This window comes from Ailuropoda melanoleuca, chromosome 6 (genome assembly GCF_002007445.2).
Source record: "Ailuropoda melanoleuca isolate Jingjing chromosome 6, ASM200744v2, whole genome shotgun sequence".
Lineage (NCBI taxonomy): Eukaryota > Metazoa > Chordata > Mammalia > Carnivora > Ursidae > Ailuropoda > Ailuropoda melanoleuca.
The window spans coordinates 52,231,776-52,255,990 of NC_048223.1; the positions used below are offsets into that span (position 1 = coordinate 52,231,776).

General features: G+C 43.2%; 1 protein-coding gene and 1 long non-coding RNA gene across 10 annotated transcripts in view; one reads left to right on the top strand and one right to left on the bottom strand.

Moving 5' to 3' along the window:
• Positions 1 to 24,215, bottom strand: part of RNLS (renalase, FAD dependent amine oxidase) — a 255,901-nt gene that overhangs the window by 18,085 nt on the left and 213,601 nt on the right. For 5 of the 6 annotated variants that reach the window (XR_004626090.1, XM_034662391.1, XM_034662388.1 and 2 more), the window contains exon 6: positions 9,236 to 9,411. Coding sequence is in view for 5 of the 6 variants with exons in the window: in XM_034662391.1 (XP_034518282.1) it covers positions 9,236 to 9,411 (176 nt within the window). In the remaining variant the exon portion in view is untranslated. Of the gene's footprint in view, positions 1 to 614; positions 843 to 9,235; positions 9,412 to 24,215 lie in introns of those variants that run through there. The other variant, XM_034662389.1, reaches the window with a different exon arrangement.
• LOC117802665 overlaps positions 1 to 24,215 on the top strand; it is a 108,151-nt gene that overhangs the window by 207 nt on the left and 83,729 nt on the right. For all 4 annotated transcript variants that reach the window (XR_004626092.1, XR_004626095.1, XR_004626094.1 and 1 more), the window contains exon 2: positions 12,120 to 12,168. This is a non-coding gene — a long non-coding RNA (uncharacterized LOC117802665). The remainder of the gene's footprint in view (positions 1 to 12,119; positions 12,169 to 24,215) is intronic.

Here is a 24,215-nt window from a genome sequence, read left to right on the forward strand (position 1 = left end):
GGAGGCTCAGTCAGTTGAGTGTCCGACTCTTGATTTTGGCTCAGGTCATGATCTCAGAGTCGTGAGACTCAGCCCCGTGTCGGGCTCTGCGCTCAGCCAGGAGTCTGCTTGAGATTCTCTCCCTCTACCCCTCCCCCAACTGGCACATGCATGCTCTCTCTCTAAAATAAATAAATATTTTAAAAAATAAATGGCATTTTTGAGAGGGAGAGAGAGAATGAATACAGAGAAAGAATATATAATGAATACAGTGTAATAAAATGATGAGGTGGGCTGTCATGTTTATAGAGGTGCTTTAGACCAAGGTGTAAAGACCAAGGTGAAAAGAAAGAATGCACCTTGCGTTCTCCCACCTCTGGGTAAGTGCACCTGTTGTTGGAACATCATTCCAACATCATTCCCTTTGCCTGTCTGACTTCATTTGGTAGGACTTATTTCAAGTGATGTCTTCTCTTAGGAAGCTATGAACCACTCTCCTCAAACTCTCTGTGTTCAGGTGCCTGAGTGGCTCAGTCGGTTAAGCATCTGCCTTCGGCTTAGGTCATGATCCCAGAGTCCTGAGATCGAGTCCCACGTTGGGCTCCCTGCTCACTGGGGAGTCTGCTTCTCCCTCCACCCTTCCCCCCTGCTCATGATCTCCCTTTCTCTCTTTCTCTCACTATCTCAAATAAATAAAATCTTAAAAAGAAAAAAAAAACTTCTCTGTGTTCAGAGTATATTATACATACCTTTCTTACAGCAAACCTCACTATCTCATGATTATCCACTTTTTGGTCAGCTTTGCTGGTAATAGAGCCACTCCTTGAAGGAAGGGAGCCGTCTTTGAGAATCCTGCATAATGTCTGGCATAGAGTGAGAACTCAATATAGGTGTGTGAAATGGAAACATGAATATACATTATTAATTTCTAATGTGCCAGTAAATAGCTTTTGGCAACTGAACTTTTTCATTATTTTTATAGCACAATATTGATGTCTACCCTAAATAGATCAAGTCGGCTTTCAGTTTTTTGGAATAGTGCTGCAATAAGGCGTGTTTCTCTTGGGGTGTCCACACCCATACAATAACTCCCATCATCAGGTTTTAAGTAGTAGTACTGACTGCAGATGAATATATATAGCCTTTGCTCAGGAAGAATGACAGACTGCTCTAGAAAGTTTTTCTATAAAGTAATGCTGCTCGAAATAATTAGTTCTTCTGAAAAAGTGTGATACTGAATATATGGCAGGGTCAGTCTCATGAGGACTTAAGAAAAAATGATTTAATTAAATTCCTAGGCGTTAAAACATTTAATAGCTTGCATAATATGGAATTTTGTGAAAAGGGGAAATAGCTGCTCATATAAACTTCAATTAAACTGTGACTGTACATCCCTAATTTAGTGATCAGAACTTCTCAGCCAGTGATCTCACACATACTCAGCTACCTCATAACGAACCGAAGCAACTCGCCAGTAATGAGCCCGTGACAAAGAGGTGGGAGATGACGCAATGGAACGCTTAGTGTGGACACCTGTTATGTGTCTTGCTGTTGATGGACTGGGTCATGCCAGAGTCCACTGATCCCAAAGGGCCTGTTTTGGCCCTCCATACGTTACCAGAAACTCATGGCACATAGGCAAGAGTGCTCTTGTGGCCATACTGTCATGCCAGGAAATGGTGACTCACAGCATAAATGGCATAAATGTGTTTAACTACCAAACACTAAAGAATGTGCAAGTCAGTCTGGGAATAAATAGCAAGATGAAAAATGTATAAGCTTAAAAAAAAAAACCGACAAGAGTTCCTTGCATCCACAGAAATCCACCTCTTTGGTCTCAACTTGCTCTGATGTTATTCAACGGTCCCTATGGCATGTCACAGGGAGTGTCATAGCGCCTGGCATTGAATCAGTCCTTCAGAAACATGCATTGTCCAGGGCTATTTGCATAAGTGAAGCACAGAGCACAGAAAAGAGAGAAACTCTGAAAAGAGAGTAGGAAAAATGAAAAAGTAGGACAGCACGTGGCCATGAAGAGAGATAGTCAGGGGGCGCCTGGGTGGCTCAGTCAGTTAAGCATCTGACTTCAGCTCAGGTCATGATCCCAGGGTCCTGCGACCGAGTCCCGCATCAGGCTTCCTGCTCAGAAGGGAGCCTGCTTCTCCCTCTCACTCTCCCTCTGCTGCTCCCTCTGCTTGTGCTCTCTTGCTATCAAATAAATAAAATCTTTTTTTTTTTTTAAAGAGAGGTAGTCAAGAAAAGAAAGCAAGGGACAGGGACTCATGAACTCAGCTTAGGAAATGACCCCATGTCCTCTCTTCTTCCTCTCACTACCCGTTTAGTAATATCTCCTGAGAACTTGTTTCGTAATAGTGTCTGTGGTAAATGTTTTCCACCGTGCTGCCCCTTACATTCCAACCACAGCCCTACAAGGCAGGTTCAGTTGTTACTGGTCACAGGTGGGCCCTGGGGCTTGGAGCGCCTGTCTAGCCTGCTCAGAGGCCCACCGAGGGCGGGCCTTGAATCTAAATCCGTTTGATGCCAGAGTCCAAGATCATAATCACATCATTAAAAATCTAGAAATTATAAAGCACAAATATGGGAGAAAAATCACAGGACTAGTGGCAGAATGACCAATAGAGTATGATTTTACTGTGCACATAAACTATCAAGCAACACATGGGACTTACTTGAACTGATAAACACAATGGTTTGGGGTTTTTTTCAGAGTATTTATCCTGGGAGGCCGTATGTCTGAATCTGTAATGTTTAAGAAAAGTGTCAAAATTGACCATCCATTTTATTAAAAAGATTTAAGTCCAAATGGCTTTGTTCCTAAAACATCAAATTCAAGCTCAAATTCTAAAGACCTGATCCAGCCAATGATCCAGCCGAAGAATGCATGCCAGGCTCTGAAAGACGTGCCCCATCTTGTTGAAATAAGGGCGTAGCTTATCAAGGTGACTGACTACTTTGAAGAGGATAATCCTTGGGGTTTATAATTTTGGTATTTTCATACAATCAGTCACTGCCTTCGAGTTCCAAACTATGCAAAACAAGACAAAGAGGGCGATAGAAAATGCATAGGAAAGAAAAAGAAAAAATGAAACTATGAATTGCCACTTGACCTTCCAGGGATGACCTAGACACCATCACACACCCAAAATTAACCTCACGGGGCGAGAATGGAAGCACTAGGTGGTTTCAGGCTCTTCTGTGTGCACACCTGCTCCCCCACCAAACACAAACAACTAAGGAAAATTCTGGCCATAAGCTGTTGTGTGTTTCTTCTTTTCTCTTTTATTCTTTCCACCCTTGGTGAGGACTACGCCAACCGGGGTCATGAGGAAGCCAAAATGGGGAATTTGCACTAAAAAGGGAGAAGAGTTACTTGTTTAAGAAAAAAAAAAAAAGAAGATAGAGTCAAAAGTGAAGAATGTGAATGGGAGGCTGAAGGGACGACAGACAGGAAGAGATGAGCCCACAGGGCTGCTGGTCAGAGAAACTTCGGTGGGGAATTAAGAGGTAAACGTGCACAGGGAAGGTGTGGGGAAGCTTCCAGAAGCGGGGGATACAGAGAATAAGAAGAGGGACTTCCAAAAGTGCTGGGGAGGATGACAAATGTTGGATAGTCTTTAAAGTTTCATAAAGGTGCTTGTAAAGATCGGAGTTACAGACCCACCTTGGAGATATCATGGGTTCAGTTCCAGACCACCACAGCAAAGCAAGTATTGCTATAAAGCCAGTCAAATGAATTCTTTTGGTTTCCCATGCATATAAAAGTTATGTTTACAGGGTGCCTGGGTGGCACGGTTGTTAAGTGTCTGCCTTTGGCTCAGGGCGTGATCCTGGCGTTGTGGGATCGAGCCCCACATCAGGCTCCTCCGCTATGAGCCTGCTTCTTCCTCTCCCACTCCCCCTGCTTGTGTCCCTCTCTCTCTGGCTGTCTCTCTGTCAAATAAATAAATAAAATCTTTAAAAAAATAAAAATAAAAAAATAAAAAAAGTTATGTTTACACTATACTGTAGTCAGTTAAGTGTGCAATAGCATTATGTCTTCAAAAATGTACATACCTTCATTTAAAAATATTTTATTGCTACAAAATGCTCACCATCATCCAAACTTTCAGCGAGACATAATCACTGAGTGCTGATCACCATCATAAATATAGTAATAAGGAAAAAGTTTGAAATATTGTGAGAATTATCAGAATGTGACACAGAGACATGTAATTTTTGTAATTTTTGTGGACATGTGTACCTGTATATTTTGAAATGATGAGAACCTTCATGCTCATAGCTTTAATCAGATTCTTTTTTTTAAAGACTTATTTATTTATTTATTTATTTGAAAGAGAGAGCATGCGTGTGCACACTACACACTCGTGTGCACAAGTGAGGGTGGGGGAGGGGCAGAGAGAATCTCAAGCTGACTGGGGCTGAGCCTGGAGCCTGACTCGGGGCTCCATCTCAAGACCCTGAGATCATGACCTGAGCCGCAATCAAGAGTCCGATACTTAACTGTCTGTGCCACCCAGGCACCCCAGCTTTGATCAGATTCTTAAAGAGTTCATGATTCTTCTTACAAAATATGAAGGGACTGCCATGGGGGAGAGAGAAGGCATCCTCTCAGGGCAGAAAACCAGATAAAAAAATATATATATATAACTACAGAAGATACCCGATTTCTAATTGTACTGCAAAGGCTTAAGAGCTCAGTCCGGGTCCATGTGCTTTGCCAGAGATAACAATGTCTCCCTTCCTTCCCTTTAAATTCCTCTCCTGATGTCCTTGGTATTTGAAAATAGATTCAGAGGGGTTTTTTTTTGGTTGTTAGTTTGTTTTTGTTTTAGAGAAAGTACTCCATGAGTGTGCTTAATAAAATGGGGAAAGGACACTGGCATTTTCGGGGACTCAAGAAAGGTGGGGAACATCAGAGCTCAACTCACAAGCAAACCAGACATTTACGATAGTTGGAGCAAGGCATCGCGAGAACCCCTAAAAAAGGGAAAGCACAGCGAGAGCAGCGAGGGTGTTAGGGCCATCCACCAATCACCTGTGCCGCCAAGGTACACGGAAGGGCATCTGCGGTGACTCTCCCTGTCCTGCCGAAAGCATTCATGCATCACCCTGGCTACAGAAACCTTCATGCGACGCATCACAGCTTAGACGTCAAGTTCTACCAACTGGATAAGCACTTGAATTCTGGAGGACAAAGGGCGCCAAAGGGAGCACTGAGAACCATGGAAACCTGCCATTGCTTCGCTAAGTTTGTCCGAACCGCCTACTCTGGTGTTTTATTCCAACCCGAATGGGAGGCACAGAGCAGCTCCCAAGTCTTTCACACACGCCTTCCTCCTTCGGCCGCCTCTTTTCTCCTGGTAGAGTGGCGCCCACAAGAATGCACCGTTACCTTACTCAAGACCAAAAATTCAATTCAGTGTCTTCGGAGAAGGCCGTCAGCAAATCTTCGTCTCTGGGGTTCCGGGAGCAGAGGCCCAGGCATGCCTCAGGCATTCGTTGAACACTTACTGAGCCAAGGAGTAGCCAAACGAGTAACGAACAGACATCCTTCGCCCTCTCCTGTCACTGTGGGTCTGTAGCTTTAGAGGCAGCCCCGGGCATGGGAGAGCAGCAGCGGGGCAACCAGAAGTGACCCCCACTCAAAGAACGTCCTTCCCCCTTTCCCATAGCAGCCACCTCCTTAGAGGGGGATGCTCTCCCTGCAGCTTTGATGAGGACAGCAGGAGACACTGCCTCCTAGAGGCACCTACCAAGGAAATCTGGAGGAAAAAGGGTGAGGTAGACAGAAATCAGACTCCCCCGACCCCCGGCCAAAGATGTCCACATCCTAACGCCCGGCACCTGCGAAAGTGACGTCTCATGCCGAGGGAGAATGAAGGCCACAGCCGGAAGAAGCGTTGCTGATCACCGCAGCCCAAGATGGGGAGATTGTCCTGGAATACCCAGGCGGGCCCAAAGTCATCACAAGGTCCTCAAAGGAAGAGTAGGGGCAGAAGGCACAGCCAGAGTGACGCACGGCGAGGAACTGACCAACTGTTGCTGACTCTGACGGCCTCGAGCCAAGGAATGTGGGCAACTTCCAACAAACGTAAAAGGCAAGAAAACGGATCCTCTCCTGGAGACCACAGGAAGAAACCCAGCCTGCCCACACTTCGCTGTTAGCCCGTGAAACCCATCCTGCGCTTCTGATCTCCAGAGCTGTAAGCTAATATGTTCGCGTCGTTTTAAGCTCCTCAGCCTGTGGTGTCCTATTGCAGCAGCCACGTGACCCAGAGGGTCAGTGACTGGCAGGGAAGGACGGGCAGGTGGGAAGACTGGCTTTGTCATGACGAGCCAAGGGACCCTAGGGAATTTATTTCATGGCTTTGACGCTTCGGTTTTCTCATCGCTGGAGTGGGTTAAAACTAGTAACCTTGTCATGCTACACCAATGTTAAATGAGATCACACGTTTGAATGGCCCAGCTCCTGGCCTGCACACTATGGGTGCTCATGATTCCTCTTTCTCTCTCCCTCTTCTCCCCTACCCTTTGCAGCCACTGGGTGCCAGGATGCAGTGCAGGGATCGCAAAAGAAGAGAAAAAAATGAATGGAGACAAAGAGTCAATCCCGAGGGGTCTAGGATGGGGAATCCTGGCCACCCACTGCTGCCGGGGGTGGGGGACTCCAGTTCTGTGGTCTCCCGAGGATTTCATAAAATGAGGGTTTGAAGGGCTCTACCATTTTTCATCAGAAAGGGGGAGGAAACAAAAGGGAATGGAGGGTGAAGAATAGGAGACATTTGGGGTGGACCAGGAGAGGGGGAGGAGAAAAAGAAAAGGAACATAGGATGGGACCCAGACTGGAAGAAGATATGGGTGGGATCCAGTATGGGGACAGCACCTCTGCTCAGAAATGAATGGAAGTTTAAAACCGATGGGTTGTTCCTCTTCCTTTACTGTTCCTGTCCCTACACAATCCTTCCCTTCAGCCTATGCACGTAGTAGACCATATTCGTGTATGCACATCTATGAGCTTGTTGAAGGTAGAGCATGTGATCTAGGATGGCAAGGGAAGAGGGGTGCACACATTTATGTCAAATTTCAAAGGTTACGATGGATCTTTGAAAAGCACTGGTGAAATGTTCTCTTGGGAATAAACTGAAAACTAGTTAAATCCTGTTATGTCTCTGGACCTGTCATTCCTTATTCCTTTTTCTGAGGTGATATGAGAGTTTATCTATCTATCTAGCTAACTAGCTAGCTAGCTAGCTATCCATCCATCCATCTATCCATCTGTCATCTGTCCATCCATCCATCTATCCATCCATCCACCCATTCATCTATCTATCTATCCATCTATCATTTATCTATCTATCCATCATCTATCACTTATCTATTTATCCATCTATCTATCCATCCACCCATCCATCTATCCATTTATCATCTATCATTTATCTATCCATCCATCCACCTATCCATCCATCTATCCATCTATGCATCTATCTATCATTTATCTATCTATCCATCCACCCATCCATCTATCCATCTATCATCTATCATTTATCTACCTATCTATCTATCTATCCATCCATCCATCATCTATCTATGTATTACCTATCATAACCGTCATCTATCTCACAATGTGGCAAGATCTATATCATAAAAGACAATGTTATGTTCTGTAGAATGATGCTCAAGGTACTATGCGAAGGGTATGAATACTGGAAAATGCAAACTTCTAAGTTTTAATGAAACAACTTACTCCCTTTTAGACTTTGCAGCCAATGTAGCTTTCATGACAACAGAGCTGTAAATTCACTGGGTTAATTTCAAGAGAGAACATCCAAATTGTAATAAAAATCATGGCTAGGGTTTGGATGTACTCTGTGTTCAAATATTTTTTATTAAATTTTGTGATATTGCACAACTTTGAATAGGTCATTTTGCGGTTAGGTCAAATCTACTTCTATTAACACATTAAATTTGAAGAAATAAGTTGATTTTAACCCATCTTTTCAGTTTATTAAATTATTTTGCAGATGTCACGAGAAGAAACTTACAAGCTATTGTTCCTTTTAAATGAATATTTATAAATTGCAAAAGGACTTGCAGTGTAATACATCTAGCTTCAAATTATAGCAACAAGATAATTTCCCTGTCTTCTTTTTCAAGCCAACCTAAGATTGCGTTAGTAGCACTTCAAGACATTAGTTATTGAGATTTTTTCAATGCTTTTAAAAGGAAAAAGTAGAGTCATCTAAAGTGACCATGATACGTTTAAGTAAATATTTTCCCCAAAGGTTCACTGTATAATTGAACTGGAGAAGACACGGGTAAACACACAGACAAGCTGCAGTATTTTAGGAAGTAATTTACCATTTCCTCTGATTTTGGAAAGCCCTACATGTAAAATACACAAAATCTGCTGCAATTTCTCACAGTACCATTTTTCCTCAAGGTTTCCCAAGTTGGGTAACCAAGAGCGCTGGTCAATCGGTTAATCAACAGGCTCAGAGATCTTGGGGGAAAAAGTCCCTGCTGCTTTTCTCCTCTGCCCTTTGCTCCACTGTCCCCAAATGGCTTAACAACTGAGTTTACAGATCAAAAGACTTTTTCTACAAATACTCACAAACTTCTGTTGGAATATGCAGAGATTGTCAGAAAAGTCAACATTGACTTAGTGTAAAGAGCTTGAAGTCTGAGCTAGTAGCGTGAGCAGCAGGCTTCTCTAACCCAGAAAACCAACTCGAGTAGCTGAATTATACAGGTATTCATCTTTCTGCCCCAAGGAACTTTGCTGGCGGCAGTCAAAACCAAAGTGGGAACTTAATAAAAATGAAAATTGTGGTAGCAAAATACACTTACAAGGTTAATTGTACATATTGCAAAAAATTGGGGAGGTTAAAGTGGTTTCTATATAACCACAGTCCTGATTTAGAAAAACCCCAGAGAAACAGCTGCATTTTGATATATAACCCGCCTTGCCTGCATAGGAAACCCCAGATTTTCAGGGTGTGTAAGTCTTGAGATGCTAGACTTTGAACACAACCCCGGGGAAACTTTCATTGAGAAATAACCGGCTAATAAGACCTGTAAAAATTTACGCTTTTACATGAGGTAAACAAATATTTTCTCCAGAAATCACATTTCTTAAACTAGGGAATGGCGGAGATGAGAACAAGGAGTCCGTTTTGCTGCCTCAGTCAGTTCTGAGGAAGCACATCGCGTCCTCACCCGTGTATTCTCTGATTACCTGTGAATGTCTCCATTTCTGGCATCTGGTCGCCACTGGTCGAGGCAGGCCTGGCAAGAAGGCTTCCAGCTGCTGGAAGATTAGCTCCTGTGCGTCCTCCGTGCAGTGGTCCAAGTGTGTGACTCCAAACGGGACAGTGGTGTGAACCACCAGGGAAGGCCCGATTTCGGACGATTCTAGTGTAAGAGCAACACAAAGACACGTCTTGAAGCAGGCTAGAGGGAAGCATCTGTCAGCATTTCAAACCAGGTTTAAGAATGAATCCCAGTCATCAGACAATAAATGGAAAACGGATTCTAATCTTTGCCCACATTAGGCAATCTCTGCAATTCAAAATCGAGCTTCTCTGAAGAGGAGGACACAGTCACGATGTATTTTAGAGAACAAATCTTCAGCTCTCGCTAAAGAACCGGAAGGAAGGAGACAAGGCACATCTCATAATCTCTGCCTTGTGTAAAATCAGACTGATCGGGGTGTTCTCTCATCCACTAAATCATAAGTTCTCCAGAGCGGGGGGGGGGGGTTCTTACATGTAGCTTATACTCTCCTTACATTCTGAGAACGAAGCAGGTGTTCAGTAAACATTTTCTGTTAAACGGATTGCAAAATATTTTGTTGAAATTATATTAATGCCAGAATAAAATATCTCTACCACGTTCAAAACAAAATCAAGCTTCTCTCTAAAAATAGGCTTGACTTCTTTATCTTTGAAGCAGCGTTAAGAGTAAACCCCCCTCATTCATCACATGGAACTGCTTTCCATTTTGGTTTGCCATTGAGGGTCTGTGTTTTGGGGTTTTTTTTTTTGCTATATTTTCACAATTTCAAATAATGCATGTCAGGTTTGTATCTTTCACTCTTTTGTGGAATATGGAAAATCGGATGAAGTTTTAAGTTGAAAGCAGTGACTTAAAAAATACAGTCTGGGCAGGAATGTTAAGAGTTTGCCTGTTACTGTGATTTTAAATCATGTCGAAGAGAAAGTTGAGGGGAAGCAATCATAGACCTAAAGTGCATGAAATAGGGGCGCCTGGGGGGCTCAGTCAGTGAAACATCTGCTTCAGCTCAGGTCATGATCTGGGATCCTGGGATTGAGCCCCGTAGCGGGCTCTCTGCTCAGCAGGGAATCTGCTTCTCCCTCTGCCCCTCCCCCGCTCATGCTCTCTCACTCTCAAATACATAAATACATTCTTAAAAAAAAATAAAATACATGACTTAATAAGACAGTTGGTGCTCCCCACCCTTGCTGAAAGAAGAGAATATTGAAGTCTATAACGTCCAGATAGGCACGGGCAAGCCTGATTCTGAAAATTCAGATTTCAGACTGTCAAGGGTAAGACAATGATCTATTTGAGGCAGGTTTGTTTGAACAGTTTTACACACTAAAAAACCCCGTGGCACAACATTAAGCCACTTACTTGCTATATGCCCACTTACCCTCTTTTCATTTCAGGGTTTTTGTTTTGTTTCATTTTCTGTTAAGTCAGAATCTTAGGGCCTATCCCACAGGTCCGTGGTCTGGATTAGGTAATGTCACGCCCGTGACGTGCTCAGCACAATTTCTGCAGCGAGTGTCATTGGTGGGGCTTCAGCAATGTGAGTTATGAGAACAGAAGCAACACACCGAATCTAGACAAAAGAAAAGGTCCCGAGCTGTTGCCCAAATGATAGGTGTGCGGTACTGTTTCTTAAGTACTTCATTTTTTCCACTGCTCTCTGCCCCGAGCGTCCTGGATGATGAAGCAAAACGCAAGGGAAGGGGGAGTCCCAAAATACTGTGAGCATTTTAAAGTCCAGTGAGTGCTTCCAGATATTTTTATACGCACGAGCTGGGAGAGCTGCCTGCAGAATCTTTGCAGCAAATACAGTGTAAGGAGACTGTCGTCTGTTTCCAGCTCACACGAGCTGGAACAACTGGAAAGAGGACACGGAGGGACTGCCTCTGAACATTCGGTTTAACCCGCCAGGGGGGACTTTAGAGCCTCTTCACACAGGGGATGACCCAGGAATTCAAACCCTCAAATCTTGTCACCATGGAGCACCGGGCTGGCCCAGTCGGTACAGCATGCAACTCTCCACCTCGGGGGCCACGTTGGGTGGAGAGATTACTTCAAAATAAAATCTTTAAAAAAAAAAATCCCATCACCCATCTCACCCCAGGGAGTGTTATTTCGGTTCTCAGGTAATAGATTTGGGGAGGCTTGCTCCCAACAAGGGGTGTCAACCCCACCCCCCCTCCGTTAGGTACCAAATCTCCCTAAAAACAGAGAAAGGTACTGAGTCGACCCGAAGCACAAGAATTGGGGTTCTGAGCTGGCTTATGGATGGCAGGCTTCCAAGGAGAGTGAATGCTAGCCTCGGGCTGAGAATCTGAAGGTTACACTGACCCCACTGACCATTTGTTCTTGGCGGGGGGAGGGGGGGACTCGTAAAATTACTGAGGGCAGTGATGGTGCCCTGCCAGGTTTCTCCCATTTACATCAGCCATCCACTCCAAGAATAGTAAAAAAGGAAATTTAAGACCCAAAATGAAACTGTTCTTGAATGACAATGAGAGAACAACCTGGCTGCTTGTTTTTATTGGAATCAGACAAAAATTTTCCAGAATTTAGATTAAAATTTGAATCGCCGCAACCCGAAACAATGAGTTTGAAGGGAAAGCTCCCTCCGCCCCTCCAAATTAAAGGGTATTTTTAGAAGCTAAAGTCCAAAAATACAAACAGCCAACCAGAGTTTAAACGTGACTCAGGTTTGCAACTCCAGCACGGGAAAGAGCCACAAATATGTTAATAGGATTCAGAGCGTCGAGTCAGTATAATCAGTATTCTTTGGTCACTGGGTAGGTAGTAATAATGTTATCTTTCTTCTTCTTCTCTTTATTCAGTTTAACAAGCACAGCACTTTGCTCTTGGCATATTAAACGTAAGTTCACGGTAAGTCAACAACTATTTCCATACGCTGGGAGATCAGTGGCTTTAGTCGAAAGGTAAGTACTTGAAGCTGGCCATCCTAAGGGCCGGTGGTCCCAGACAACTTCATCTCTCGGGCCTCACCTTCGTACACCAATTAAAAGGGAGCAATACTACTTACCTTATAAGGCTGTCACAAGGATTAAATCGGTGAGGACACAGAAAAATCTTTCTTCAGACATCAAGTGCTACACCAATGTAATGTGTCCCCAGATAACATTCTTGCTCTGACCTCTATGCCGTAGCAAGAGCCGCTTTAGAAAGGCATGGCAGAGTTAGCTTCTCTCAAAGCGTTAAGATTGATTATTATATCAACACCCCAGGAACGGGGCAGACTATTCCCGGACATAGGTACAGCCGTTTTTACATGTGTTTTTTTTTTTTAAATTATGGTAAAATATAATCTAAAATTTACTTTTTTTTTTAAAGATTTTATTTATTTATTTGACAGAGGGGGACAGCCAGCGAGAGAGGGAACACCAGTAGGGGGAGTGGGAGAGGAAGAAGCAGTCTCCTAGCAGAGGAGCCCGATGTGGGGCTCGATCCCAGAATGCCGGGATCATGCCCTGAGCCAAAGGCAGACGCTTAATGACTGAGCCACCCAGGCACCCCTAAAATTTACCATTTTAACCTGTTTTAAGTATAGAGTAGTTTCCTGTTAAGTACATCCACACTGTCCTACAACCATCACCGCCATCCGTATCCAGAGCTTTTTAATCTCTGCATAGACTCTATACCCTTGAAACACTGACCCCCTCCATCCCTGTTCCCCCAGCCCATCAACCACCATTCTATTTCCCTCCCTGATTCTCACCACCTTAGGTGCCTCATAGAAATGGACTAATACGATATTTGCCCTTATGCCTGGTTTATCTTATTTGGCATGGCTTAAGGTTCATCCATGTTGTAGCAGGTGTCTGAATCCCCTTCCTCTTTAAGACCACATAATACTCCAGTGTATGGATGGACCACGTTTTGTGTATGCATTCCTCTGTCCATCCATTTATGCAGTCTTCTACCTTCTGGCTATTGTGAATAATGCTGCTATGAGCGTGGTGCACACATCTATTTGAGGCCCTCCTTTCACTTCTTTTGGGTGTACGCCCAGAAGTGGAATGGCTGGACCATATGGTAATGCTATCTTTAAATGTTTGAGGAATCACCGTATCAATTTCCCACAGTGGCTGCACCATTTCCTCGTTCCCACCAGCAAAGTACCAAGGGTCTAATTTCTCTGCATCCTCATCAACACTTGTTAATTTATTTTATTTGTTATAATAGCCATTAGTCTACAGCTTTGAGTGGGGTCAAGGTGCTAAGAGCTGATAACAACAGCAGGAGCCCCTGTGTGAGCAGTGGGGCAGCATTCCTGTCTACAGCTGATAGAACATGAGCTCGAGAAAGCTCTCGAGTGAAATACTTACAGAACTGTCCCCTGTCCTCCAAACAGAAACTGAAACTCGTCTCGAAATAAGGACATTAGCTGCCTCAGATCCATGGTCACATCAGTCATAAAAGGAACCACTAACAGGTTACACATGCTGAAAGATGTGATGATACTTTTAATAAAAAAAATTTGTTTATAGATTTGATTTATTTATTTAGTGAGAGAAAGCGTGGGTGGTGGGGAGGGGCAGAGGCAGAGGGAGAGACAGTCTCCACCAGGCTCCACATCCAGCGCAGAGCCTGACGCTCGATCTCACGACCCGGAGGTTATGACCTGAGCTGAAATTAAGAGTTGGATGCTTCACCGACTGAGCCACCCAGGCGCCCCAATAAAATACACTTTTAAAACAAATCTTAGTTCAATTGTGTTGAGTCAAACAATTTGATCTGTATGAGACTTTAAGAATGCTGGAATGGCTTCATACATTGTCAGTTTTTGTTAAGTGTTACCTGTGGGCTTCAGTAGCACTTTTTAGTGGTTGAATTAAATTTTAATGAGTCCACTAGGACAATTTTATCAATTGTGTGGCTCTAATCAACTAAATTCTTATGAATTGTCTGCTTAATCAATTTCTGAAAGAGGTATATTAAAACTCTGTCCTGAATATGGTGAAATTTCCAATTTTTCCTTTTAGTCCCAACAATGTTTGTTTTATATTGAAGCTATGTTACCAGTTTCCAGCAATTTCCTGATACCTTTTAACAATATGTTGTGAACATCTTTTTAGAAATGCCTTGAGGTTTATTTTCTGTTTTTTATTTGTTCCGTTTTTCCAACATTTCTTTGTTTCTTTTTAAAATTTTAAAAAAATTGCCTTCTTTTTGTTTAAACCACTTTTCCCCCTTATTTCATTTTTCTTCTTTACTAGTTTGGAAGTTATATACTTGGTTTCTGTTTTTAGGGATTACCCACAGACTTAAGCATCCAAATTAAAGTCAAAAGTTAGTATGTTTAACCTTCTCCAGAATAATATAAGAAGGTTTGAGCACTTTAATTCTGATTTCATGGGCTCTTTTTGGTCTAGGTTTCATGTATTCAGCTTTGTTTTAATACACTCAACGTTTGTTTGTACTTATCTATCCACGGCTTCCTTCATGGATCTCACAGCTTGTCTCCAGGGTCATTTTCTTTTTCCCAAAGTATCTCATGTTGAAGTTCCTTAATGAGGTTCTGTTGAAGGCTTTTGTTTTTCTATTTTTTTTTTAAGATTTTATTTATTTATTCGACAGAGATAGAGACAGCCAGCGAGAGAGGGAACACAAGCAGAGGGAGTGGGAGAGGAAGAAGCAGGCTCATAGCGGAAGAGCCTGACATGGGGCTCGATCCCATAACACTGGGATCACGCTCTGAGCCGAAGGCAGACGCTTAACCACTGTGCCACCCAGGCGCCCCGGCTTTTGTTTTTCTAAAGCTGTCTTTATTTCACTGTCCTTTGCGAAAAATAGTTTTCTTTGGCATGTAAGAATACGTTGAAAATACTTGCTCTCAGCACTTTATAAAGACACTGTTCATATAGGTTAGCTCTTAACTAATGCTGTTAAGACGTCAACTCCATTGCATTGCAGGTCCTCTGCCGGTAATTTTCCTTTTCTATCTGGATGTTTCTATTGTTTTCTCTTTGCCTTTGGGGTTCTGCAGTTTTACTTGGCTATCTTGAGGTATGAGTTTCTTTTTGCTTCCCTTCTTTGACTTCCTTGAGTTTTCTCCATCTGGAGACTCATGTTTGCCATGAATTTTGGGAACAGTTCTCCCTGTTCTTTCCATTCTATCTTCGTGGAACTTGGATCAGAGATACGGCAGACGCCCTGATTCTATCTTCATGTGTCTTGGTCTCTTTTTAAGATTTTCCATTGCTATCTCTCCATGCTAGATTCTATGTGATTTCTTCTGATTTATCCTTCAGTTTACTGTTCTCCCTTCATCTGTGTTTATTCTGATGTTCAATTTGTCCCTTGAATTTCACATTTAAATTATTTTATTCTTCATCTGTAAAAGTCCTGTTTTTCAGATTGTTTCTTTCTCTTTTGTTTCTGTAAACACAGTCAACGTATTATACTGTGTGTGTGATCATTCCCGAATCTGCGGTCTTTATGAGTTTGATTCCCCTTTTTGTTGCTCGGGATGGCTACTGCCACACGCTCATGATGGTATTTTCCTTATGTGTTTTGTGATTTCTTTTTTTTTCCTATTGTGAGCCTGAAGTTCCTAGCAACTTTGAGAAATTCTCCGAGGCCTAAGCTTAAAGAGGGTTCCTTTGGAGATCCACTTTCACTTCTGCCAGATGCCTTGGGGGCAATACTACCCATGACTACTTTAACTAGATTTTAGGAATATACTGGCAGAATGAATTCTGGCATCAAATCTGCCTGAGGGTGGATATGTGGTTTGGCATCTCAGGATAGACATTTCATTTCTTTTTTTGCTTTTTCCACCCCACTCAAGGACAGACAAGCATCCCCACTGCCTTCTTCTGCCAGATAGGCTGTATCAGATACAAAGAAGTTCTTTATTTTATCTTATTTTTTTAGAGAGAGAGGTGTGAGAGCGAGCACCAGCAGGGGGGAGGGGCAGAGGGAGACTGAGAGAGAGAATCTCGAGCAGGTGCAGAGCCTGACCCAGGCTCTATCTCATGACCTGGGTCGGAAATCAAGAGTTGGACGCTTAACTCACTGAGCCACCCAGGCGCCCCCCCATGCTGATAAACTTTTAAATCATGAAGAAACAGAGCGATTTTTCTTGGGAAACAAAAGTTATAAAAATTATTTCAACATAAAGGAAATCCGTATAAACCAAAATATATAAAAGAAATTGAAGATAGAGTCAAATTAATTTTTAAAAATGACTTCAAGATCTGGTTGCTTTTCCTGAGGTTTGTTTAAAATTGTCAAGCTAGTATAATGTTTATTATAGACATACACATCATATTTACACATATAAATATATACACAAAACTGCAAGCTATTTTTCTATTAATATGAATAGCTACATTTTTCATATTAGTAGGCATAATTAAGAAAAACATGAGAATCTCAATATATATTTAAAAAGGCATTCATTAACATTTAATATCAATTCATTGGGAAAAAGATGCAACATGAGAAAAATTACTTTCTCAAAATGGACAGAATATCTTTCTTAAGCTGATGATTTGTATCATACTTTACAATGAAACGATATAGATATTTGTCAGAGTAAAATCAGCATAAACCAAGGATGCTTAGAAAGACTGGTGGTATATAACATTGCTCTGGTCAGTGCTTCAAGATAAAAAATATAAATAAAATTTATAATACCAGAAAGAAAAAAAATCATATAATTGAAAATAACAGTGACCCAACATGAAAGCCTTCAAATAAATTTAAAGATTTTGATATTAAATCGATTTCCCTATATACCAGGAATAATTAGTAAGAAAAAAATTAATTCCACAAGAATATTTTGGAATTTGAAAAAAATGACCCTAAAGGGAAAAATAAAGCAATGAGAATATTTCCTTTTTTTTTTTTTGAGAAATCAGTGAGTCAAGACTTGTTTTGCCATATTTTTAAATACCCTCTAAAGCCACAGCAATTAAAAATGCCCAATACTGATGGATAATAAGAGTCAATGAATCAAAACAGGTATCTCAGGAAACAAATCCTAAAACAGATGAAGTATTTAGTGGATAACAAACTTAAAACAATGGAGAAAGCTGCATCTCTTCCATCGTGCTAGCAAACCGGTTATATAGAGGAATTACCTTAGGGTATTCCCCTCCCACTTCTAATCCAAATTTGTGACCATTTCTGCTTTCCTAGCTACCTAACTATCCGAGGAGGAACCAGCGTTCTTCAGCCACACTGCAAGGTCAAACTCCCAGGGACACATTTATTCACGTACGAAGACCTTAGAGGCCTTTTCTAGCTGATAAACTTCCCCTTTTAGGCAGGATCTATCAAGGGACGGAGGTGGGGGTCACAGAAGGACAGAAGTGTCAGGCCAGCTAAGGTCCCACCTCCCACAGGGAAGTAAGCCGAGGCGCACACCGTAGCTGCAGGCCAAGGGCATCGGGGCGCAGGGGAGAACCTTTCTGTAGGTCCTGATGCACAGTGTGCGTGCGGGTGTCTAGGGCGGTGGTTGGTTCTTCGGGCAGGGAAGGACGCGCACGGAGGGCTTCCGGGGATGACGCAGACGCCCGGGGGATGACACACCGGCGGACCCACTGGCGAGCTTACCTGCTAACTGGTGTGGCGTTGACGCGAGGCTGTGAAGTTCAGCAGACAGACAGAAGCACGTGAGCAGGGGACTAGACAAGGAACCCGCGTGGCAGCGGGCGGCTCTCCTCCCTCCTTCCTCCTGGCAGTAGAAACTGGTGGCAACTCTCCTTCTCCCCCCTTCAAGCAGAACTGGCCCAACAACCCTAGCCCCGCAGCCATAAATGCTCTGATGACAAGGTAGCCTTTTCCTACTGAGCCCGGCCCAGCAGCAAATGCCATGGACAGTAAGCCGGGAAGCTGAGCACGTCCCCAAGTCCAACAAAGCAGTCCTGCTCCAGCTCACCCTGATGAGGAAAGAAGACTGGCAGGGAAAGGGAAGGACCCGAGGGTGGGGAGGGGAGGGAGGCTGAGATGGGAGGATTCGCCCTTCTGAGGTCTTCTCTCCTTCCCCATCTTCCTTGCAGAGCCAGCCCAAACAGGCACCGAGCACTCTGCCACCCACTTTCTAGCTCCTTGACGGGGGTCTGGGGCTCTGCCAGCCTACTGCTCACTGCCCCCATTCAGGCACGAGGCTGTACTATCCCAAGGGACCACCTGCTGGTTTCATTTGCTCTTTACTAAGCCCAACTTGTTTCTGATGGGTAGGTGACAGAGGTCCCAATTCTCCTAGCGCCCTACCCATGTCACCGGCTATTTTATCACTTCCTCTTGGGGAGCCCAGCTCGTGGGCACCTTCATTATCTCCAAGTGTAACCGCAGCAATGACTGTGTTAAGTATTTGTATTCAGTTGACATGGTTTTCTGGTTTTAGCTGAAGAGGAAGGTTCTGGAAGTAGAGATGGCTGAAATGACAGTGGGTCAGGCACAGAGGAAAGATGGGTTTACTCACAGTCCTCCCTCTATTGATTTCATTTTTATCCTATTATCTTTGAAGACAAATAGTTGTTTTATTTTCTTCTTTACTCTTTCCCTGGAAGAGGGGACCGGATTAATGGATAATAGCAATTGCTTTAAATATCCAAGGGAAAACATCGAAGAGGTCTGAATGAACAGCCTCATTTGGGAGACATAAATGGCAGGAAATAGAACTCAAGTATAACAGTGGGTTTTTTCTCCCATGCCTGTTGAAGGTAGTACTTCACTCTTCCTAGGAAACTATGATCTATCATCTAAGATTTACAGAAAATTCTGGAGTGCTATGTCCCCTCCTAAGAAACAAGTTTTATTTAGTATGAATGAGTCAGATCCCCTGCTCCATCCTGATGGCACAGTTTCTGAAGGACATCAATTGAACTTTGCATCTTGACTCAGAAATTCTTTCTCCCACTGCCTGGCTGTATGACTTTAGGCCGGTCATAGTGTCCCTGTGATTCCTTAGGTCACTGTTGCCTCGGGATGACTCATGTGACATATTCATAGTTATTAGGCAAAGTAACAACAATGAAATTCTCTGGTCAAACATATTTTTAAAATGCCTGCTTTAAACAACATTAAATAAGACTCCTTGGAGTCGCAAATATGATTACGCCCAGTGTGATCCTTTAAAGGAAAAATAGTAGGAAATTATTTTTGGCGGCTTAAAACTACTTTTATTTAAATAAAAAAAAACTGTAAAAAAACAAAAAGGGTACTCAAACACTGTGAAAAGGTATAACGTGAAAGATAAATACAAATACTGCTTCTCCTTTAGCCTGGCAGTCCCATTCCCCAGGGTAATGGCTGTCAATAGTTTCCCGTGTATCCTTCCAGAATTTTCTACACATGAGCCTGCATATCTGCTCCCCTCTTCAAAATGGAAATACACTCTTATTACACCTATTGTTCTTGAACTGGCTTTTGTTCACTCAACATATCTTGGATAGCTTTTTACCAGTTCATGTGGACCTACTTAATTTAATAGTATGGAATTACCATGGTTCATTATTGGTCATCCTTAGCTGGACATTTCTTTTCCTCCTTTCCAGTTTCTGTGACAAGCAATGAAATGCTGTAATGAGCACACTTATTCATGTACGTCTGTTGCACTGATGTGAGAGCATCTCTAGGATAAATTGCTAGAAACAGGATTGCTGAGTCAAAGAGTAAGCACATTTAAAACTAGTTCAGAAACAGCTTTACAGGGTCCTCCCGAAGGACATTCCCCCCATAGCAAACGAGAGGCCTCCTGTCTCCATACTCCTACCAACACTGAGTAAGTTTTGCTAATCTGTTAGATGACAATGTATCTTATTTATCTGTAGTGTTCAGTTAATTACATGTGAACATAGTATTTTTATACATAAACCCAATTTGTATATTCTTTTCCGGTGATGTGCCTGTGTCTTGCCCTTCTGGTAACCATGGGGCCAACCTCAGGATCCCTGCATGGATGAAGTCCCTGTGAAGTGGTAAATTCAGAGGCTGGTGTGCAGTCAATGCTCCTCGAGTGGCATTTGGAAAACCCATGGGGGCTGACTCGCTCCATCGCAGCGGGCTCGAGGCCCTGAGCTTCCATCGAGCCGTTGCTCGGGCCTCAAGTCTCACTGACGGGAAACCTAAATCTCAGAGAATGATGCATCATGGGAGGAATCAGCGTATTAGTGACACTATATTTGAATTGTCCATTTACTTGCTTGTCTTCCCTCTAGACTGAGGGTTACTTGAACTTACGGCTCCCCCCTCAGGATCGGGCACAGGGTGAGCAATCCATATTTGTTGAGTACGTGGACGAACAGATGAACGGAGTCACAGTTAGGGTCTGTCTGCACCCAGGGGCATGGAGGGGGAGGGGCTAGGTTTACTGCCTGTTGATCAAACAGGATGGGGTCGGCTCTATGGGACAAAGTGACAGCACATTTAGAATCTGACGGCCCTGAATGCTCACAGCTGAACAGTGACAGCCCTGGTTCCATATGTGACCCGAAGAAACTTTTCCAGCAGGGACTTAGAAATACTAGCTTTAGAAACGACTAACACACCTCTGGGTTTCTTCTCTTCTTTTGCTCTTTGCCTTGTTTCTTCCAGGCCTCTGGGTGCGCATTCGCCCTGAGTGTCTTTGAGAAACTATGTCTATGGATGCAAGCATTTGCCTTTACTTAAAAAAAGGGCAGAGGGAAATTTTAAAACCGATGCATATGTATGTTTGTAATCCTTGTTATCCCAGGCTATGTATGTTTGGATTTCTCATGTTTAGCAAGACACACAGACATCCTCTAAACAATCCCATGTAAGATGACCATACTGATAGGCGTTTAGTTCAATATAAACAAGGATGTGAAACCCCACACGACGAGCTGAACATAAAATGAGAATTCCCCTCAAGTTCTTACTTCCAATTTTAGAAGATGTTTCCCCAGAGCTCTGGTATAAGTAAATGTATACAAACTCAGGAAACAGCCTCCCAGTAAACAATGGAAAATTGTTCACAGAAGAGTGTGTTCTGCCTTCTCCAGCCAGCTGAGAACGTAAATGATAACATTCGCCAGTAATCCAAGCTACTTGAAAAATAAACAGTGTATTGCCTATTTCCACCCTACCTGTGAGTGCTGGAGATAAGGTGCCTTGAGATGTGGTCAGGAGGGTGGGTACAGGGACTACCTGTTAGAGAAGCATCCCCAAGTCTTGAGAGCTGAGAGGAGATGTGAGAAGGCAAATTCGAGGCAAATCTTCACAAAGTCAACAAGGCTTCCTAATAGACAAGGTGATCAGTGGAAAGGGCTGACTTAAACAGGGGTGAGGGATGGCCCCAGGGCTGGGTGTGCAGGGAGTACTCCTAGACCTAGGAGTAGGAAGAAAAAATACACATTGCCTCCACAAATTCATTTTACTATTTCTTTTCCTCTTGGACTGGCTTTGGGTCTTATAAAGGGGCTCAAACCAGTTCATACATGGTGGAAGCCTTCTACCTGGCATTCTACTTTATAGACTCAAGAAGCCAGGACCTTAACGGGGAAGGCATGGTAGAAGATAGTCAAATACTGACCTCCAGGCTAGTTGGGAAGGTCATGTGTGGTGAACACCACTGCTCACCGTCTCCTGGCTCTGCTGTGGTAACAGTACCTACATTTTGATGTATAGAATTATACCTCCCCCACTTTGAGCCCCGACAAAGGTGGCCTAGGCTGAACAGATCAGTTAATCCATTCCCCCGGTCACAGTGATTGGTTCAGCAGTGGGTACAGAAGCCAGGCCAACGGCCAAGGAGATTCACTTCCATGAATACTGTTGAGCTTTTGGAAAATGGGCTCTTTTTTTTGTAACTTGGCACTGAGATGTTCGGTACTCCCCAGTAGTTCACTACGAATGAATGTAAGTCAGCGGAAGGTAGAGTCAAGAAATGGACAGAAGCTAAGTCTTTATGATGTTGGTTCAATCAATCCAGGCAGCTTTACTATCTTTATGTAAGATCCTGCAGCTTTACTCCTAGATTTTTTACAACAATACCAATAATTCCCCCTCCTCGTTTTCTTTTTTGCACGAGCCATCTGAGTTGGGTTTTCTGTCACCTGCAATCTAAATGATCTTAAATGTGCGAAGTATCTAGAACTATGTCTAGCACGTGTGTGCTCACTCCTACAAATATCTTCCTTTCCTGTTCCTCTCCTGTCTGCTTGCCTGCCTTGAACCTTTCTCTGTATCTCCAGCATATAAAGGTTAGATTATATAGCAGTTTCTTCAAAAAGCGTGGTCAAGTAATTATGGGGAAAACTCTTCCTGGGCCTACTCCATTCTTTTGAGATCCCTTTCAGCTTTAATTTTCTATGAGTCTATAAAAATGGAGGTCAGGTTGGCAGTGACAGTGAGAAGGAAAGCACATCGTTTCCCTGCCCACTCCCTGCTGTCGCCAAGGTACAAATTTCTGGTCCTCAGAGACTAAACCTGGGAATCCACAGAACCGAAGCGATGAATGCACTTTCCTTCATCTGAGCTTTCTCAACCCTCGAGTTTGCTCTAGACTTTAGGACCTCAACCTCCGCCCACATTTGAGCTTAAACACGGCGAGCTAGTTTGTCGCACGGCGAGGAAAGGCACCACACTGTTGAAGGACATCTTGGTCTAGTTACAGCTCTGCTAGGACACCTCCAGTAGCTCGCTCACCACAGATACTGGATTCACGCGCTGAAATGGAGAAATGACTCTCAGGTGTCACAGGTCTGCGTGAAATCACGTGTGACTAACAATAGTTAAGTGAATATACCCAGAATTGAGACTCTGTTGCTTTGTGAAGACATTAAGATGGATTCAAGTTGATACTGAAAATAACAGTACTCTTGCCTACATGTACGTCGATGGAGGTGATCTTGAAAGAACACCAGGCCTCTCAGGATTCCTAATAACTTAAGTTACCCCCATGAGGTGCGCTGCGCATGTGAATGTCATCTGTCATGTGAGCGACGCTAGGACAACTAGATTTCCGAGTTCTTGCATGGCCGGGGTTCTCGATGGCAGCCAGTGGTGGCGGTGCTGGGCGTGCACTGGTAGGGCTGGAGGCACAACGTGCCCTTGAGGGTCTGGAGAACCCAAATCTGGGAAGGGGAGGAAGGGAGGAGCAAGCGAAATCTCAAATAACACATTCGGTGTTATAATTTCATCTTTAGGAAATAAATTTTAAAAGCCACTGTTATTTTCAATATGACGGAAAGTATAGGATGGGGAAGAATATAAAAAAGGAGAGTCTCGTTTCCAGGTATGGATGAATCTCGATGTGTTGACGGGTGTGGGTGGCGCAGGCAAAGAAGTCTCCGTGGGGCGTTTTCATTAGGCTCTCCAGGATGGAGATGCTTACTTTTACCAAAACAAGTATGATTTAGAGACAAAGCTCAGGCCGAAGTCGTGGTTTCACTTACTTTAAAGCTTAGAGCTTTACCTACCTCTTCTATAAAGTGGGGGTAGTATTTACCTCACAGAGTTTTTGTAAAGATGAGATGTGATGAAACATGGAAAGCACTTAGCACAGCATAATAAAGATTACGGGGATGGAGTTTTCAAAGGTCGAACAACATCATTCTGCTTTTCATTTTATTTCTTTGTACTTTTCAAACTCCTGGCACAGTTGTTCTAAATTCAGGCTATAGAAAACTTCCTTTTGCTTGTTGTTTTTTTTTTTTTAATAGAAACAAGTTGTAATAGAGGAAAAACATATGTTCTTACTTGTAATTTAAGACCTAATTAGCACACACCCAAGCTGCTATGTATGCATACACTGACACAGCAAGAGGGAAGGGGGGGACCCAGGGTATCCCCAAACCAGATACATGTTGTGTACGTCGGAACTCAAAACTCACATGTATTTCTACATCAGCCGGGTCTGAAGTACCATTTCCCCTAGTCCCCATTCTCAGAATTTGAAACTTTGACTTTTCCAATCACATTTACTACTGAATTGGAAA